General features: G+C 32.2%; 1 protein-coding gene across 3 annotated transcripts; it reads left to right on the forward strand.

Moving 5' to 3' along the window:
- The first annotated feature begins 9,037 nt into the window (after positions 1–9,037).
- On the forward strand, positions 9,038–20,353 carry LOC118060564 (protein translocase subunit SECA2, chloroplastic). Of its 3 annotated transcripts, XM_073404476.1 has the most exons (32): positions 9,038–9,397; positions 9,497–9,631; positions 9,722–9,791; positions 9,904–9,968; positions 10,142–10,262; positions 10,619–10,710; positions 10,877–10,942; positions 11,134–11,198; positions 11,291–11,378; positions 11,525–11,590; positions 11,704–11,819; positions 12,154–12,244; positions 12,373–12,456; positions 12,566–12,658; positions 12,768–12,863; positions 13,046–13,131; positions 13,330–13,408; positions 13,539–13,652; positions 13,826–13,921; positions 13,994–14,057; positions 14,180–14,469; positions 14,846–14,901; positions 15,999–16,116; positions 16,219–16,299; positions 16,839–16,918; positions 17,547–17,601; positions 17,673–17,742; positions 17,864–18,053; positions 18,143–18,266; positions 19,280–19,354; positions 19,427–19,617; positions 20,155–20,353. In XM_073404476.1, the coding sequence occupies exons 1-31, from the start codon at positions 9,215–9,217 to the stop codon at positions 19,589–19,591; spliced, it is 3,174 nt and encodes a 1,057-aa protein (XP_073260577.1). In that variant the 5' UTR covers positions 9,038–9,214; the 3' UTR covers positions 19,592–19,617; positions 20,155–20,353. The 3 variants fall into 3 exon arrangements, with proteins under 3 accessions (XP_073260577.1, XP_034929715.1, XP_034929862.1); XM_035073824.2 differs by lacking the exon at positions 20,155–20,353 and having other exon boundaries at positions 9,039–9,397; positions 19,427–19,798; XM_035073971.2 differs by lacking the exons at positions 9,038–9,397; positions 9,497–9,631; positions 20,155–20,353 and having other exon boundaries at positions 9,723–9,791; positions 10,158–10,262; positions 19,427–19,798.
- Positions 20,354–20,439: the final 86 nt, after the last annotated feature.

Raw genomic sequence — 20,439 nt, forward strand, 5'->3', positions numbered from 1 at the left:
TAGAGACTGGGATCTTTCCTTGACATCAAGACTTAAATAAATTATACTAGTTGAATATGATGTTGATTATGAAACTTTTTATTTTTGTGTTTTAAAAATATTTTAAAATTTTTTTATTTTAAATGAAAAATTTAAAATATAATTTAAAATAAAAATTTTACCTAAATCACATCAACATATTTTTAGGTCGTTCTGGCAATAGAGTGCAATCAAATCCTAATTGTGCCTTGTTGACAGTTCTTAATTGTTGTACCATCTGTTAAAACTCAATCATATTCGATATTGACTTGTGATTTAAAATACTGTTTTTTTATAAATATTTCATAATAAAAATAAGTTGAAATAATTTTAAGGTAGAAGCGTGTGTTGATAAAAATGGTATAAAACAATTTTTCTAAACAAAAAAAAATATAAGTAAAAAAATTTTATTTTTTTATAAAATAAATATTTTAAATCAATTTCATAAACTTTATTTAAGTTAAAAGTTATTTATAACCAAATATATTTAGAATTTGTTTACATGTCAAAAGATTAAAAATAATTTAAATTAATTTACAAAATCATACTAAATATAACCAATGTTCTTAATACATGTTGTATTTTTTAACCCGGTTTTTCTTATTTCTTTTTCTCTCTTACCGTTACATGGAGATTATTCATTCATTTGGCCGGTGGCGGCCATAACCGACTGCGTGTTAATAATCCCGTGACTGCGCACCTCTCTTCATGGCCACGCTCTCTGCGTACGGGTATATATAAATGTACCCTCTCTGATAATCGTGTGGTTCCTCGTCGGATACCAATCACGTGGTATATATAAATGTTTAGAGCCCCACATCAACGCCCCTCTGATAACGTGGTCCAGAAGATGGCAGCCACGTGCCAGCCATATCCTTAAAAAGCTCGAAGCAATTTTGAAAATAGGTGTCGTGTCCACCGGAGAATTATAAGTGTTTGGAAATGTGAAAGTTATTTTTTATTTGAGAATGTTTTAAAATAATATATTTTTTATTTTTAAAAAATATTTTTGATATGGTATATTAAAATAATTTTAAAATATAAAAAAATTAATTTAAAGTAAAAAAAAGTATCACGTGGGGTATATATAAAAAATATTTTTAAAATACAAAAATAAACAATTCTTTCTCATATATCAGTAAAAAAGGAGGATCAGTATCCATCCCATTAGAAACTAGCCGTTCGTTGTCGACGAAAATTATTTATCTCATTTTTTTATATCCTATGTCACATTAATCTCCGCTGTTCATTTGAAAACTCAAGCTATTTTGACAACGGACGGTCTGACGTGTATCGAAAAGGCACCGAGTGGTGGCGGCTTGCCCTGCTGATAATCCAAGTTGGATTTTAAATTATCATTGTTAAAAAAAAATAAGATGACTTGGTGATTCACTGTGACCAATGAGAGGAATCAATGTGGATAACAACACGATTCCTCTCTATTTTGATTCCTGTGATTTTTTCACATCGGTCCCGTGATTTTTTTTTTTATCATTTTTATTTGGTTTTGTAATGTTGTATTGATTTTAAATTAGTATTAATAGTTTGTTTCTTACTCGGAATCTCATATTATTAAAAAAAATATTTTCCTGCTTGATTGATACTTAGTTCGGTGAAATAATTTTTAATTTTATTGATTTAAAAAATTTTGATCTATGGTGATTGAATTTAAATCTATATCAAATGTTCAGTCATTTTTTATGTAGAATCAGGGACTAATTTACACAGTTAGGCGGAGAGTTGGGTTTTTTTTTTTTCCAATCATTCAACCTTTTTTTTTTAATTTGATCATTTTGCAATGTATTTATTTAGGATTTGACTTGGTATTTTGTTGTGACTGACTAGATATGGGGTTTTTGCAGTGTTGATGGAAGATTATGACGCTCAATTGATCTTTGGTCTGGTAAAATAAAATAAAATAAAATTATATTGATAAATAACAATTATGGACCAAAAATGAACGTAAAATAAATACGATGGACTATGATAGACAGACACAACAACTTTGTTAGTGCGTGCATTGTATACGCTAACTTGTAATGGTAGGTCATTGTATTCTGATGGCATGTGTGACTTACTACGGCGTCTAAACACAAGCTTACTTGATGGCGTGAAAATGGTCTGGCACGGGTTGTTGAGTGATTTCATCCTTAAACATTAGATTTATTGGAAATTGAGATTTACTAATCAAGATTCTTTTTCATTCAACACTAAGTTGCTTTTAAAACCGAGCTTTGTATTTTTTTTCATTTTGTCTTTTACTTAGTTATTTAGTCAGCTTGATTCAACTTGTAGAGTTTGGCAAATACTTTTGAGTTTGCTATGTGTGTTTTTTTTGTTTGTTTGATATATATTTTTTTATTTTACCATTTTAAAACTGGATTATTAGTGTTTGGGTTTTTCGGTGTTTTTTTTTATTGGATACAGTTTTGTTTTTTTTTAAATAGAAAACAATGACATTGCTTGTCATTCCTTTAAGATATTTAAAAATATCACAAAACATTGAATGGATTGAAAAACAATCCGAAAACATAAAAAAAATATTTTTTAACAATGATATATCAAAATAATATGAAAATATAAACAAATAATTTTTGACATTGATATATCAAAACAATATAGAAACATAAAAAAATAATTTGAAAAAAATAAAAAATAAAAATATATTTTTTAAATACTTTTTAAATATAAAAATAAACATGCTATAAATACACAAGGGTATTCCTTTTATGTTAGAAGTTAAAGAAAAAAAGAAAGAAGAAAGAAAATACCTTGCTCATTTTATTTTTCAAACAATGTTCTGTCTTTAAAAAACATAGTCTGCGATTTATTATATCAAATTTTTTATAAAAAGAGTTATTCTTTTGGTAATGTTTGCGGATTACAAGGTGGAAAATAATATTCGAAAATCCAAATTCATCCTAGAGTTTTTCACGAATTCATCGTAGATTAATTTATTTATTAATAATTATTGGCCTTCATGTATAATTGTTTTTTTAACCACTCTTCTAGATTGCACAAATATTTTTCCCGTGAAAGACGGACAGTGGTATAGCCAAAGAAATTTATAGTTGGGTCAATCAACGACTCCTATCTTACAAAATAGTTAATTAACCTAAAACATCATACTGTCAATTACAAACCAATTCAAAGCTACAATTTAATTTATTCGTGCGTGAATAATTAAATTCATGTAGTTGGAACAACATGACATTATAAAAAATAAATTAAAATGAAATACATTGACCAACAAGAATTACTTATAATCCTATTTGTTTTTACTTTTAAAAGTGTTTTAAAAAAAATTGAATTTTTTTTTTCAAATTAATATTTTTTGAAATTTTTAGATTATTTTGATGTACTGATATTAAAAATAAAATTTTTTTTTAAAAAAAATATTATTTTAATATATTTACGAGTAAAAAACACTTTAAAAATTAAATACAATTATACTTCGAAACAGTATTATATCTTTTAAATTTGGTGTTGAATTTTTGTGCTGTGATTACGAATTCGAAGACCAAGACTTCTAAAACTCAATCCAAAAGGAAATAATAAAAAAAAGCCAATGAGATTATATTCACTCAAGCTGTGATTTTCTTTTTAATTATACATAGAAAAAAGTTATTCTTCTTAATAATAATAATAATAAAACTAAATATGGACGGCGGAACATAAGTCAGACATGGAACGTGCAAAAAGAAAAGGATAAAAAAAAAACAAGAAGTTTTTACTGTAAACAAGAAAAGGATATTTCAGCTAGGAGCTAGTGATAGGGACAAGGAGCTAAATAAACAATACCTGAAAAAAATTCGGTTGAAATTGATTTTTAAAGAATTTTATTCAAAAGTATATTAAAATAATATTTTTTATTTTTTAAAAATTATTTTAATACCACCATATCAAAATAATTTAAAAATATCAAAAATATTTTAATATTTTTTAAAAATTATTTTTAAAATACACAAACAAAAAAAGCTTTAGAATGAGTCACAAAACATTTGAAAAGCAACAGCAAAATGCACCGAACGTTGGTGAGAGATACGGGTGAAGGATGGGTCCCAGTGAGGTTAGGTGTAGGTCCGCATCTTCCCCAAATTGCGAGTTGCAACTATATAATATTCAGTGCTACTTGATTATACTTAACAAGCCTATTAACTATTGGTCTGCCACGCGATGTGTCACATAAATGCTGATGGTTAAGGTGTGTTTTTATTTAAAATTATATTAAAATAATTTTTTTTTATTTTTAATTTTTTTTAATATTGATAAATCAAACAAGAAAAAAATCTAAAATAAATTAATTTTATTTTAAAAAAAATACAATTGAAATTGCAATACTAGACACCACCATAACACATGTAAGTGGATGCAACTGTGTAGTTTCACGTGCCAAATAAGTGCTAAAACCTTATTTTAAAAGTAGATCAACTGACCAGTGATGTAAGAGGTAATCATGGTCCGGATGAATTATCCCATTTACATTAGGTGAAAAGATTTTTTGGAATTTTTTCAAAAAATTAATAATTTGGCCAAATTATCTTTTGGTATAATTGGGGTCTTAATTACCTTTTTTTTTATATATACATACACATTAAAAATATATTTTTTTTTGTATGTTAAAATATATCAAAATAATATATTTTTTATTTTTTAAAAATTATTTTTAAATCAAACATTAAAAGGATCAAAATATATAAAAGTTTTAATATTTTTTTAAAATTATTTTTTTTTAAAACTTTGGTACAACCATATTTATCAGACGCTATCTAAATGATTTGCAATTATTGTTACCTAATCTTGACACGTCAAAACTTTCCCTTTGACCAATTCTTGGATAGTAAATTACAAGCTTTTTAGTCTTCCAGGTGAGAAAATCAACGGGTCTTGCCAAGGGATTAGGTATGTATGTTTTCCGCAGGCGATACTGCTCGCCAAAATTATGGGTCTTGTAGCCAAGGAGGCGCCTCTTGTCTTCCAGCTTGTGGATGAATTTTTGGCTCCTTTTTTTTAATGTCTCCATGGTATTCTCAAACCATATTGTACCCCCGGAATCTATATTTATTAGTTTTAAAAGCAAATTAAAAACTCGTAAAATTCTTACTAACTGCTTAATTAAACTCCATAACCCAAGATCAGTCAAGAACATTAAAAAATACAAGAAACCACACACTTTGAACCATCGAACCAGATAATCCTACAAGAAACATCAAAACAAATACTTCGACAAATTTTCTATCTACAAGTCAATGCGGAAAGGGTGGACCGTGCCTTGAAGCAAGGCCCTAACTATAAAAAAATGGGCAGAAAGCAACTCCCAACGAACTTCTTGCCATAAATTACATGCTTAGCAAGAGAAGAGACAGCGGGTCGCGCATGGAGCCTCTGCATAGGACATGAAAGTTAGGCATAAAGAAAATTACCTGCTTTGAGTTATGTGTTCCTAGCTAACAATTGCCGTTAAAATGGGATTTGGATGTCCGAAACGACACATTAACCAGAAGAAAATCTGACGCGGTGGCAGCAATGGCAAATAAAAGCTAGAAAAATGTTTAAAAACATGTTAAAATAATAATTTTTTATTTTTTAAAAATTATTTTTATATCAAACATTAAAATTATCTAAAAAAAATAAAAAATATATTAATTTGTTAAAAATAAAAAAAAATTTTAATTTTTTTAAAAATATTTTTTTAAATCACGTGACAATTGACAGAAAAGGAACGTAACCTGTCAGTTGGCGGGCGTATATGTGCTTAACTGCTAAGGTAATCTGTACAGGAGTTAGCTTTTTTTAATGTAACAGGAATAAAAACCTCTGAATTCTTGGTTAAAATATAATAACTATCCCAAGACGATAAAACTGAGTGTAGCATAAAACTCCAAGGAATCAGAAGATACAAGCCATCAAACAATAAGCTTGCTAAATTGTTTAAGATTACAGGTATAGCCCGTAAATTACCTGCTTCTTTACTACTTAAAATCCCAGTATTTCAAAATAATCTGGCCAGTTCTTTTTCAAAATCTCTCTTCATGGATATCCTTTAAAGTCACATTTCTTCTTTCCCACTTGAAATTGACTGCTTTTGGAAAAATACCAATCCTTCCCAGTAACAAAAGCACTTGTCGTGACCAAACCACTGATTTCATGGTTGATTTAATATATTTTTTAAAAATATTTTTTTTATAATTTTGAAAATTAATTAAAAAATAATATGTAAAATCGTACTAGCTAAAAACATCTTAAATGACACGTGTTCCCGTACGTGACAGCCGGCATTAAGAAATAAGAACCGCTGATCCTTCGAACCACCCCTATGCACCAGTCCCACTGGCAAGGCATTTAAAAATCACACGAACTCGATCAAATGACAGGGCACCGCCGCATGAAATTGTAAAAAATCTCCTTGAAATAAAACGACATAAGAATAGCCCCGCCAACTGAAGCATGTTAATTTCTTATTCAAGGGAGATGGGCAATTTAATATTCAAATATTTAGAGGTCCGAGGTGATTGCGACTAGATTCTGGTTAGTTGCGGGTCACCGACAGAAGTTTTTAATTCTGGACACTGGAAGTAGGGATATCATTCTCCCATAATATTATATTATGTTTAGCATTAATTATTTTTTTAAATTATTTTTGATAGTAACATATTAAAATTATATAAAAACATAAAAAAAATTTATTTTTTTAAAAATATTTTTAAAACACAAAAACAAATAAACATAAAATACTATATTATTAAAAAGCAAACGTGTATTTAATGTTTCTTCCTTTCATTTTAATGTTTTTTTATTGGAGGGAATTTGTGCTGTCGTCAGGTGAGTACAAGCACTCCAATATAAAGTTATGTGGTGTTGCTTTATAAATTATTTTTTAAAATATTTTTTATTTAAAAATATATTAAATTAATATAATTTTTATTTTTTAAAATTTACTTTTAATATTAAAATATAAAATAATTTTAAAAAATTAATTTAAAATAAAATAAAATCATTTTTTTCTTCCAAAGCACACTTTTGAACTGTCTACGAAATTAAAATCATAATAATATAGGGGTGGCGGGCCTATCTTTTTCCTGGGCTAAAGTTCTAGGCTAGTTCTCATGGGCCTAAAGTCTGTTCCAGATTGGTGACTCGTTACGAAATCCAAAAAACACTAGCATAACTGCACAAAGCGTGGAAGGCCGTGTTTTTCTTTTTATTTTATGTGTTTGATAATAATGATATTGTGATAATGTACTTATGAATTAAAAAAAATTAGTTTATAAAAATTATTTTTAGTTAAGATTGGTTTGATATTTATATATATTTGGTTAAAATTATGATTAAAATTGAATTTGAAAAAAAAATATTTAATATGTTTATTTAAAAATAATTTTTAAATTGAGGTTATAAAATAACTAAAAAAATATATATATATTAATATTGATAGTTTTTAATTTAAATATTATATATTTAACTACTACTATTACATCATTAAATAAATAATACTTTGTATATAAATATTTTTTTATTGTTCTATTAATTTATTTACAATTCTACCACGTACGAAGATTCATTCGATAAAAACTATAATTTTGCATGGAGTTTTTTAGCGTGTAATAAAATAAGGTAAAATATATCAGAAATAAAATTGAAATTGCGATTAAATTCTGTAAATGCTATGATATCATCATGCGATTTTTTTTTTAATTTATGTAGTGTTATTAAATAATATTAAACACTAATTTTTTGAGTAAATTATAATTAAAAAATGAATTTTTTTTTACTATTGAGTCTGTACTAATTCCTAATGATTTTTTAAAATAAATCATATAAAATAAATTAATTCACTTTGCATGAATACGAATATAAGACGGAGAAGCAAGTGAATGTTGCTTTCGGGTAACCTGCAGCTAAAACATAAATCATAGTCCTACATACAATAAATAATGTTTTACATTTAACCACACGTTTCGCTTATGTGATTTGCTTCAAAAATAGAAACAATCATAGAAACAAATACTCTCACTTACTCGTCTCCTCATACAAACCTCCAATATTATGGCGTGTATAACGGCAGGATAAAATTATTCCGTTTCCATTAAATATTAATCCAGTAGCCAGAGTCTTAGAAAATCTATCGACATTTGGTTTTAACTTGCTATCTTAATTACAGTTGTGATTTCTTCAGTGATTTAACATTTTCTATATATATATATAAAAAAACAGGAGTTCTAAGTCGAAGCAAATTGGCAGTAGATCACTTGACATAATTGGTAGATATTATCAAATTTCTTGGCATAATTAGGAGATGCGGAATTAATATATTTAATAAGTTCTTCGTAAGTTCAAGAGATTTAAATATGTAATTACATATCCTTTGCCAGATTCCAGACAAAGACGATCTTGTATGTATATTTACGACATCGTTTTTTGTCCCTGACGAGATATTTGTACAGCTATCTCTCATTATGATATAATTGAGTTATTTTTTATCATTGAATAAATATTGATTTTTTAACATATCTCTATGGAGATATTTTTAGATTAATAATTAAAAATAGTAATGTGATTTATATGAGAAAAGCGTGACTAAAAAAACTTAATATATGCTTAATAAATTCATTATCATGTATAAATCACATTTCGATAAATTAATTTGAAAATCTCATATGAATAATAGAATATACATATGATAAATTCTTAAAAAAAAAGCTAGAAAAAATAAATTGCTTTTGCAAGACAAACGCCATTTTCCTTTATAAATCATTGTTTTTTTTTTTTTTTTTTTTTTCCAGTTCCCAAGAAAATTCTCCCCTCCTGATTCTTCTTCGTCCATTTTCCCCTATGTTTCACACAAGAGAACCCCCACGTTCCTGTTAATTTCTTTCCATACAAATTATTTCCTGCTAAAGATCCATCTTCCCAACATTATGTTAACAACAAAGTGTCAGATTAGAATTTCTTGAAATCATTAGGATGGATAATAGAAACATTTGAATTATAAAGGTTGTGAAGTGGAAACTTGAAAACTTATCAGGGGCTAAAATATAAGTAGTCACCCAAATTATTTTCTGCGTGGCTACTGGCTACCACGCCAAAACCAACAAAAGAACTCGAAGCAGCGAGCACACCGGCGAATCTCTAAGGCCCCCCTCAACGCACACGCACGCACCGAAAGACACACAAACCGAAAGAGGAAAAACCTCACATGGCCACCGTTCCCGCTCTCTTAAACCCTCCATTTCTCCCATCTAAACCACTTAACAAACAAATGGCTCTCTACTGCACCAAACCCATCCCCACTCTTCCTTTCTCCTTAACCCACTCTTTTCCAAGGCTTCAAAGACGTCTTGTTATCCGCAGTAGCACTGCTATTAATGTTTCTCTCAAGGTTCCTTTTTCTTTGCCCACCACATGTTCGATAAAAGGATTATCTGAGTTTGTTGCAACGATTGTGTGTATTTGCTAATCACGTTTTGCAATATTTTAGGAGAATTTGGGCAGTTTGAAGAAGAGAGTGACTGATTTTACGAGCTTGAACTACTGGATTGTGAAGGATTATTATCGTTTAGTGGAGTCTGTCAATGCTCTTGAGTCTAAGATACAAAAGCTCTCTGATGATCAGGTTTGCGAGTTTATTAATTAGCTTTCTAAGTGTTAAAATATGGTGTTTTTGGTCATTTTGGGTAATGGACCGTTTTTTCTTTTTTGGTAGTTGAGTGCTAAAACCGTGGAGTTTAGGAGAAGGTTGCGACAAGGGGAGACACTAGCAGAAATTCAAGCTGGTCTGCTGCTACTGAACTCCTTTTCTTATCTGAATGTTATAAATTACACTTGTTAGAGAATTTCAGATGAGAGTTGGAATATGAATTATTTTCCATATCATTTATTTTACAGAGGCCTTTGCTGTGGTTCGTGAAGCTGCAACCAGGAAACTTGGGATGCGCCATTTTGACGTGCAGGTTTTCGATTACACTCTCTATAACCCTTATACATGCACGCATGGATGTTTAAATCCATGCATAAGCATATGCATGCTTATAATCGGTTATCATGTATAATTGTGCTATGGAACACAATTTATTTATTGAAATTAGGTTGTCATGTTTATTTACGTTGTGATTTGCAATGCTAGATTATTGGTGGTGCAGTGCTTCATGATGGATCAATTGCCGAGATGAAAACAGGGGAAGGGAAAACATTGGTTTCCACACTAGCAGCATATCTCAATGCATTGACTGGCGAGGGTGTCCATGGTATGTTTTATATCCCGAGTTCCAAAAGATAGATATCTGTTTTATTCCAATTGCAAGATATGCTTAGCTATCTTCCTAGCATTTTAAAATTGGGTTTAAAATTTAGTTGCGAGTTTTTCAGGCTATGACTGAGATGCTTGTTGGTAAAGGATAATCAAAGTATAATTAAAAATAAAAAGTCATGTGCAGGAGTGATCTTCTATGACTAATCACTACGAGGCCTGAACTGTTTTTACTGCTGTTATGAAGCTGTGATCGTACTGAAATGCACAGAAATTGCTTAAGGGCAGCAGTTGAACAAATTGTTTGTGGATTTCTTTTGCTAGATGCATGATTTTGCTTTTCTCCCTTGGCAGTGGTAACTGTGAATGATTATCTGGCTCAACGTGATGCTGAGTGGATGGGCCGTGTTCATCGTTTCTTGGGCCTTTCAGTTGGTCTTATTCAGGTTTAAATATGTCATTTAAGATTTCAACATGTACTATGCAATTGCAATTACCTGGGGCTGATTCCAGAGGATATCTTATAAGAGAATAAAAATTAAACAACTATTCATATACTTACTTAGACTGCAAGTTGTTACAGCTTTAAGCTGTGGTTGTTTGCATATGCAGAAAGGGATGGCATCTAAAGAGAGGAGATCCAATTACAGGTGTGATATAACTTACACCAACAATTCAGTAAGTCAATCCTGATTTTCCTGTTGCTCCTTTATGAATTTTGCTAGTAGTCCATTTATTTTCTCACAACATGTGGTGGCTACTTGAATTTTTTGTTCCATTGTCCCATTGGAGTTGGCTGGTGATTGACGCCCCTCTTTCCAGGACTTTATCTTCTTTCTAATGATAGTTGTCATTCTGAATGCACTTAGGAACTTGGTTTTGATTATCTACGAGATAACCTTGCGGGAAACAGTGAACAACTTGTGATGAGATGGTATATATCAAGAGATCATCCAAAGTTCATTTTCACATTATCATTGTGTTTTTTTTTAAACTGAACTATACCTTTCAACTGTGCTTATACAGGCCAAAGCCATTTCATTTTGCAATAGTTGATGAAGTTGATTCAGTCCTCATCGATGAAGGAAGAAATCCATTGTTAATAAGTGGTGAGGTGATTATGCCTAGCTCACCTAAAAGTATAGCCAGCAAATCTCAAAATCACCAATATACTAACTGTTTAGCATCACAAAAAGCATCTACAACGTTAGAAATAGTTTTATTTTTTATAGACTATTACCTCTTCTCTGTCTATGACAGGCTAATAAGGATGCTGCACGATATCCAGTTGCTGCTAAAGTAGCTGAGTTACTTATTCGAGGCATCGTGAGTCTAGTCTGCCATCATGCTGAATTATAGACTACATACAGTTATTTTATACGTGAACCATCATCTATAGTTGAAAAGTCATATGCTTTACCTTTCAATTCTGTCAACAGCATTACTCTGTGGAGCTTAAAGACAATTCAGTGGAGTTGACGGAGGAAGGAATATTGCTTGCTGAGATGGCTCTTGAAACAAAAGATCTGTGGGATGAGAATGATCCCTGGGCTAGGTGAATATGAATGTTTTTATTGGCCTTTTTAATGGATTTGAGGTGAAAATGAGGTGAAAATGCTATTATTCTCTCATTTTTTCCTTAAAATATCTTTTCTCATACCAGCCCCTTCACAAGAACTTACAGATCCATATTGTGGTTTCTGGAAATATTTGTTTGAACTATTTCAAATCGCTTTCTTTTGTTCAGTTTATATTAATTAATTCTTTCAATGGGTTGAGTGTGTCTACCCTCCTGGTTTATTTCTATGGCTCTTTGCTTGGAGAATGGCATATCAGGTCAATGTTATTTCATTTCCTCTTTCAACTTAGCAGTAAGAAAAATATTGCAGATTTGTGATGAATGCTTTAAAGGCTAAAGAGTTCTATCGACGGGATGTTCAATATATTGTTAGGAACGGGAAGGCTCTCATAATCAATGAGGTATTTATTCAAAGTTTGATATTGTATGTTTTTCTTACATAGAAGAACAACTGTTACTGTTGATACGCCAGTGCAATTTGAAGACTTACATATGGTAATCATATAGAAGAACTATAAAATTTGTGCAGTTGACAGGAAGAGTTGAAGAGAAAAGGAGATGGTCTGACGGTATTCACCAGGCTGTTGAGGCTAAGGAAGGTCTGAAGATCCAGGTAGAACTGGATGTTTGGAAACTGTTAACTGAAGTCCAATATGCAATAATTACATAAAAAATGTTCTTTTTATCCAATTGAAAGTCGCGGTTTTTCAACACTTTTGTAGGCTGATTCAGTTGTTGTTGCACAAATCACATATCAATCACTGTTTAAGCTCTACCCAAAGCTGTCAGGAATGACTGGGACTGCAAAAACTGAAGTAAGCATAGTTGTATACGGGTCACACTCAAAGATATATGATTGCTTTTAATGCATTTAACTTATTAGTTATCAATGCAATTTTGAAAATTTCCATTACATCATTGCAGGAGAAGGAGTTTTTGAAAATGTTCCAGGTGCCGGTTATTGAAGTGCCAACAAACCTACCAAATATCCGCAAAGATTTACCCATACAAGCTTTTGCGGTAGTTTTTTTTTTTTTTTTTTTTTTAATATCCCAAATTCATTTTGTTTGATATACAACAACTTCATAAGAATTGAAACTTATTTATTTATTTCAACACCAACTAGTTTGGGATTGAGGCTTTGTTGTTATTGTTGTGCATCTTTCTACTTAATCATGCTTTTTGTTTGTGAATTCTATTAGTCTGCTCGTGGGAAATGGGAGTATGTTCGGCAAGAAGTCGAGTATATGTTCAAGCAGGGCCGTCCTGTTTTAGTTGGAACCACTAGGTAAATCATCAACAAAAAACACAAACAACTCCTTCTATTGTCTTTTTACATATAACTGTAGATTTTCTTTTTCTTGCTTTAAATCTAGAAACAATAAAATAGGAAGGGGAAACATATCTGAAAAGGGCAGTGCACTTCAATTTTACTGAATAGATGCATACAGTTTCATGAATTTGGCCTAGTTCTTTCTTGATGCAGTGTTGAGAATTCTGAATATCTGTCTGATTTGCTTAAGGAATGGAGAATCCCCCACAATGTTCTGAACGCTCGACCAAAGGTCTGATAAATTTGACCACCAAATGCTGCATAATTGATGCACAGTTTTGCATGCCAGTTACATGCTTGTGTTATGGCATTTGTTTCAGTGTAATTTTTTCACCAGTTTGTTTCATAATATTGTCCATCAGTATGCCACAAGGGAAGCTGAAATTGTTGCCCAAGCAGGACGAAAACATGCCATAACCATTTCTACAAATATGGCTGGCAGAGGCACTGATATAATTCTGGGAGGAAATCCAAAAGTAAGTGTGCATGCTGGATGTCTGTCTCTTTTTTACCGAATGATACGTGGGCAAAAATTTTACCGACACAATGATTTTGGGTAACTTTGCAAGACCTGGATTTCTTGGTTGGAGTGTCTTTTGATTCCAGTGAATGACATCTTTCACCGTATCTCTGGTCTCAACATATGTAGATGCTTGCAAAAGAAATTATAGAGAACAGGGTGCTCCCTTTTCTTACACAAGAAGCTCTTAATGCAGAAATCGACCACAAGATATTTTCACAAAAGGTGATTTCTTGTGGTAACTATAAGTTACTAGCGCAATCCTTTCAAAAGTTTTAATGATTCTATTTGGTGTAGGTATTGTCAGAGATAAAGGTTGGATCAATATCATCTGCTCTGCTAGCAAAGACAGCACTAATGGGTTTGTGACTCTACATGAAAGCTTTTTTTCTGCTTTGTTTAAGACACTTTATGCTTCTATATGGAGATTTGCATTAAGTAATCTGGTGCCTCTGTCTTGATTTTGAATGTGAATTATTCCAGCCAAGTATGTCGGAAAAGGTGAGGGTAAGAGCTGGACATATCAGGAGGCGAAATTGATTGTATCAGACTCTGTGGAAATGAGCCATTCAATGGATGCAAAAGAGCTCCAGCAGCTTGCTAATGATCAGTCTGAGATGTACCCTCTTGGCCCAACTATATCACTTGCCTATCTGTCAGTGCTGAAGGATTGTGAAGTACACTGCTTCAATGAAGGGTCTGAGGTGAAAAGGCTTGGGGGCCTCCATGTGATTGGAACATCTTTGCATGAGTCTCGGAGAATTGATAATCAGGTGAGTCATCTGCAATTACAGTTTCAGTAGAAGCAAGGATTCTAAATTTATCCATTTTTTTTGGCAAGATGGGTCATTTAGTCCTGTCACAAAAGTTATTCCCACATATAATGCTCTATGTGAATTTATTATCTGAAAAATTTGTTCTCTAGAACCAAGATACTTTCTACCAGTGGGATACATAATGTGCTCATATTTAGCATACTGGTCATTTTATATGCAAGTTGTTGTCTCACCATTGAAGTGTCTTGTTTCGGCTAGCTGAATTAGAGCTCAACTTCTTCTGATTGACAATAAATATCTTGTTTTCATGTTATTTGTTAAGTTTCAAAACATGGTTTTAAGTTCAAGATTGTGATTCCATTTGTCAAACTAGCTTCGTGGAAGAGCAGGAAGGCAAGGGGATCCTGGTTCTACCCGGTTTATGGTCAGGTACCACTATACTTGTTTGTTAGTCTTTTTATCTTGATTTGTTGTTCTTGAATAGTTTCTTAGTATACTAATGTGCCTTTCTGTCATGAAGTCTTGAACAACAAATACTTTGCTAAATGAAATTCTAAGCATTTGGTTATTGTCTCGGGACAAAAGGGACATAAATAATTGGGACATAAGGCCATGTCCCCCTGTTAGAGACAAATTTATTTAATGTCTGCTTCTCTGTCTCTCCATTCAAACATGATTTTGTCTCTTCAAAATTTATCTTTTTTGTCTTAGAACACTAACCAAACACAATCTAAATAAGGCGTGTGCTATATGATATTGAACCTTTTCTAGAAACTCATTATGACAGTACCATCTGAAGCATTTCTAGGTGATAAGACATCATGCAGAACTAATAATTTGAAAAACTAATTTTACATGAAACAGACAGAGGGTTTTGACCTGTACAGTACTCTACAGCTCTCTCGTAGTCCGCTATCTTCTTACCCTCACTGTACTGATGCTCTTTTTTTATGCTGCCCCTATCACAATGGTGCTTTTATCTGAATAATTGTTTTGCTGGAGCTTCTATGAAACAAAACACCGGCCTTGTATATTTTAGGGCAAAGGACAGATTTATCCCCCAACCATCACCCAATTCACAATTGGATCCTAACAAAAAAAAAAAACCCAACTGGGTCCCCATTAGACGTTACCCTATTACCTTCTCCTTAAAAAATGGTGGACCAATTTGTCTTAAAGTGATGGTTTTGTCATAAATTTTAATGGTGGGGGTTAATATGTTTGATAGATGAGGATCTGATTAGGATTTTTTTTTTCCGGGATCTAGTTGAGAATCATGTGATTGTTAGTGGACAAGAATGTCCATTGCTCAAATTTTATCATCCGTGACTTATCTTGAAGTCGAGGGAAGTGTATTTATTATTTTCTTTTTTGAACAATAATGGAACTTTGTCAATAACATTGTCAATGAGTAGAGGTGTAACATCACAAAGTGTGTGTTTGGTATGCATCAAATAAATGTTTATGATGTTCCATTATTGTTAGGTGTTTTAGCTAATTATTGAGCAAATTCATTTTTGACACAGCTTGCAGGATGAAATGTTTCAAAAATTTAATTTTGATACAGAGTGGGCTGTGAGACTTATCTCAAAGATTACTAATGATGAGACTATACCGATTGAAGGTGATGCAATTGTAAATCAGGTGATTATTTAGCTTATGTGAACAGACATTCTTTTTCTTTATATGATGTTGTTCTAGTGGTCGAGTACTTTATTACTAACTTGGAAATGAAATAATTGATAGCTTTTATCCCTGCAAATCAATGCGGAGAAGTACTTCTTTGGCATAAGAAAGAGCCTAGTTGAGTTTGATGAAGTATTAGAGGTATGCATAGAGTATAGCATTTGTCTTATTTTAGCTCTTGCTGCTGTCACTTGCAGAATGACTGGATAATTGATCTTGTTATATCCCCTCATTTGACATAAGGCAATCAACAACACGAAGCCACCTGTTCCCATTCATATTAAGTTCATGTTGACAAGGAATTTTTTTTTTCAAGATGATAAGAATGAATAATTGCATTATCCCAATAATTGTTACCTTCCATGGACAGCATGGTTTTAAACTAGATGCAGCAGATTCTGTTAATCGTATTTATGGAGTGGAAACATTTAAACTCTTTGCTAGAAAAGTTTTAGTAAATATTATCTAAATATTTCATCACAGACTGACAAAACCATAAAAAGATATTTGAAAGCATTGGGTAGTTGATAGTCACTGCAAAGTTCATTTATTAGAAGCTAATTTTAATTGCTTTCCATCAAGTAATAAAGGAAATATCCCAATGATCAATCAAATCAGACATTCAATTGAGTCATAGCATAGGTCTCTGCTGTTATTGACTTGTTTCTTATTTTCATCAGGTACAAAGGAAACATGTATACAATCTTAGGCAATTGATTTTAACCGGAGACGATGAAAGTTGTTCTCAACATGTATTCCAGTGAGTGCCCTTTTGACTTTCAACATATTTTGTAACTTGGACTGCTATTTGCATTTTCCATGCATGGGAGCTCTGTGGTTGTTTTTGCATTGCTATCATTGCTTTTATAAGGTATACTTTTGTGCTTCACACAGTCTGAATGAAGACAATTCAGGGTGTTAAAACTTCTTGCTGTGGTTGTTATCTATTGAAATTCTTATTCAATCTGCACACTGGCATTAATGACATTCAGGTTTGATCCCCCACAATAAACATGCAATTATAAATTCCTGTCATATCCCTCCTCAGGATAGTAGATAGTGCTGTGTTGTGTGGTTGATTGTATGGCATAGTCAGCAGAATGAAAATGAAATGTTGAAAAAAATATGAAGTGAATAATGTCTTTTCATGTTGCAATCCTCCAGATTTGTGAGGGCCAAATTTGAGATAGGAAGACCTGATACCAACCTGAACACTGAGTGGTAGCTATTTTAGCTGGTTCTCGCAAAATGATTAATTTTTGTTGCTCTGTGCATCTGTGAGCTTACATGCACCTAATTTTTTGTGATTTGTTAGCTTGCATGAACACTCATTTTTGCGAATTCTACTTCGAGTTATGTGTTTCCATTAAAACAAAGTTGTTAATTAGGTACATGCAAGCTGTGGTGGATGAAATTGTCTTTGGCAATGCTGATCCGCTGAAGGTAGTTGCAATTTCCCTGTACATGCTACCTTTAATCACAACTTTCTTCTATTGATTGTTCCTCATTTATAGCATCCAAGAAGCTGGAATCTGAGTAAGCTCTTAAAGGAGTTTATAACTATTGGCGGAAGGCTACTGCATGGTTAGTTTCTTATCTGTATCCTTCTTTGCTCAATATATTCAGCTAATTTTGTTAGCAAGTAATTTAGAATTATAGCCCACTATATTTCAAGATATATCGTTCTTATATGGAGTTTCTCCAGAACCATTTGTAGGCATCAGCGAGGAAGCCTTTCTGAAATCTCTCTTACAACTACATGAATCAAGTTCTATTAATACCAGCAATTTTCACCTTCCAAACATGCCGAAGCCTCCAAATGCTTTCAGAGGAATCCGCAGGAAGAGTTCTTCATTAAAACGATGGCTTGCTATTTGTTCTGATGATTTGACTAAGTCAGTGCAATCGTAATAAGCCTTACTTAGTTTCATTATTTCCAATTCAGTATGTTGTGTTCTATGATCCACTGATAAGTTTAATGTAGGAATGGGAGCTATCGGACAACGACCAATCTTCTTCGCAAATACCTTGGAGATTTTTTAATCGCTTCATATTTGGATGTTATACTAGAATCTGGTTATGATGATGCATATATCAAAGAAATTGAGGTAAGCTCCTCTTTTAAGTGCTTCCATCATGTGGATGAGAAACCTCTTTCCTGTTTGATTGCTGTTTTGAAAAGCAGAAAACTGGTTTCTGGGTTAGAAAAGATGTTGTGCTCTCTTTCCAGTAACAGTTTTCTGGAGATAATTTCATTAAAAGAACCCTGTTTGTTAAAATAGGTAAAAGATGTTTTTGTGTAACAAGATATGGAAACAATACCCAAAAAGCCCTTTTTTGCAAATGAAAATGGGATCAAGATGAGTTAATATTATTAACAAAGAACTTGAGACCTTGAGTGCAAATTTTAATATTTCCTAGAATTTTCTCTAGCATCTGGTATCAGTTTGCTTTAGTCAAATTTGGTGTTTTGGTTCACATGTGTTGTTCCCCACCCTTAGCTATTGTGTTTGGGAGTTCAAATCCAAAAACTTGTAACTTTCAGATAAGAATGAGTGCATTAACTGGGTTTTTTGAGTGCATTTGACACAGTTTTTGGTAGAAGCTAATTTACTGTGACAAATCTCTATTAAATCTCTCACTCAAACCCTCTCTTTTACAAAAGTACTCTGTTTGAGGTGAGAAAACAGTCTCCTAAATTATTGAAAAGAATAATGGAAAAGGATTGAAAGTAGTTAACACTTTGATCTCCAATTGTGGACGTACGAGAGCAAGAAGGAAAGGAATCAAATTCTGATTGAGGGTGTGGATGGAGTATGGCTTTCTTGAGAACTGAGAGAGATGCCAAACGTTTTTAGTCAAAAACCCTGAAGATTTATTAATATTACATTGAAAAATTGTTCATAATAAAGATTTACTGATGTTTCGCGGAGTATGGTTTTCTTGAGAACAGAGAGATGCCAAATTTTTTTTGTCAAAAACCCTGAAGATTTATTATTTTAACATCAAAAAGTTGCTCATAATAAAGACTTACTGGTGTTTCATCAGAAGCACTGTTTTTTTTGTCAGGCTTCATAGAATTCTGTGTTTGATTCCCTTATTTTTTCACTATTGAATACAGAGAACAGTTCTTCTGAAGACTCTAGACTATTTCTGGCGGGATCATCTTGTAAACATGAATAGGCTCAGCTCAGCGGTCTGTATGATTTTGTTAATGTATTTCTCATTGTCTTTCTGAATGACTTGAACTGACTGAGAACCCTGGCAGGTGAATGTAAGAAGTTTCGGGCACAGGAATCCTCTCGAAGAATACAAAATTGATGGTTGTCGGTTTTTCATTTCAATGCTGAGTGCAACTCGGAGATTAACTGTTGAAACACTTCTGCAGTATTGGTCATCTCCTACAGAATCTCAGGAACTCTTTGTATCATAAATGTCAGATTAATCATAAAGCGGAAGGTATATATCCTCCTCCCCTGTGTTAAACGTCAACTCTTGTTCAGGGGAAATTGTTTTGATTCTGTTAACACTGTTTAAGTCAATGGGCCCCATAAAAACAAATCATTGCTTCGTTTCCACTGTAGCTGGATCAAGGATGTAACATTCTTTCTTTAATGTATTAGTGTTATGTTTGATGTCATGGTCATGGTAAGAGCTTTTCTTTCACCGCTGGAATGAAAATAATATTTGGGTTCAAGAATATGTTAAGTCTTTAGTGTTGTATTATTTTGGATGAGACGAACTCAATGAAGCTGTCTCTTCCAAAAAAAAAAAAAAAAAAAAAGCATCCCGGTGGTGCTACTCTTTATGGGAAAGAAACCAGGATTCACTAGAGAGTATTCTCAAGGAATTCCTTTGCATCAGAATAGCAGGGGTAGCTTATTTCAAATATTAACACTCTCTTCCCCTTTCTAATTCTAAAATTTTCTACTGTCTTGAGTTTTGTGTCGATATCCAAGTCACCGATGCATTAAGTGCTCTTTGTTCTCCTGGCAGAGCGAGGGATTACATCATGATGTCTTGCCACATGTATGTATCAATCTTGGGTGGGATAACTTATCCCTCGAAATGAAACAGGTATGCGTTTCGGTGCACTGTACAGAAGCGGTAACATACCACCTAACTGGGCAAATAGCATGCGAGATTTTATCTAGGCGCTTGTGTTAATAATAATAATAAAAAAGTTTATACCACTTTTTCACTGTTTCCTATTTTAGATTATTGGTCAAGTCTAATTCTAAAAAAACAAAAGATTGTGGGCAAACTGCATGCATAGAATAC

Source organism: Populus alba, chromosome 14 (assembly GCF_005239225.2).
Source record: "Populus alba chromosome 14, ASM523922v2, whole genome shotgun sequence".
Lineage (NCBI taxonomy): Eukaryota > Viridiplantae > Streptophyta > Magnoliopsida > Malpighiales > Salicaceae > Populus > Populus alba.

What these genes read in the sequence shown, in the direction of transcription:
- LOC118060564 (XM_073404476.1), top strand. Translation starts at nt 9,215, where the DNA reads ATGGCCACCGTTCCCGCTCTCTTAAACCCTCCATTTCTCCCATCTAAA. An exon ending in AGCAAAGACAGCACTAATGG is followed by an intron (nt 14,058 to 14,179) that starts GTTTGTGACTCT and finishes GAATTATTCCAG; the next exon opens with CCAAGTATGTCGGAAAAGGT. An exon ending in TCTACCCGGTTTATGGTCAG is followed by an intron (nt 14,902 to 15,998) that starts GTACCACTATAC and finishes TTTTTGACACAG; the next exon opens with CTTGCAGGATGAAATGTTTC.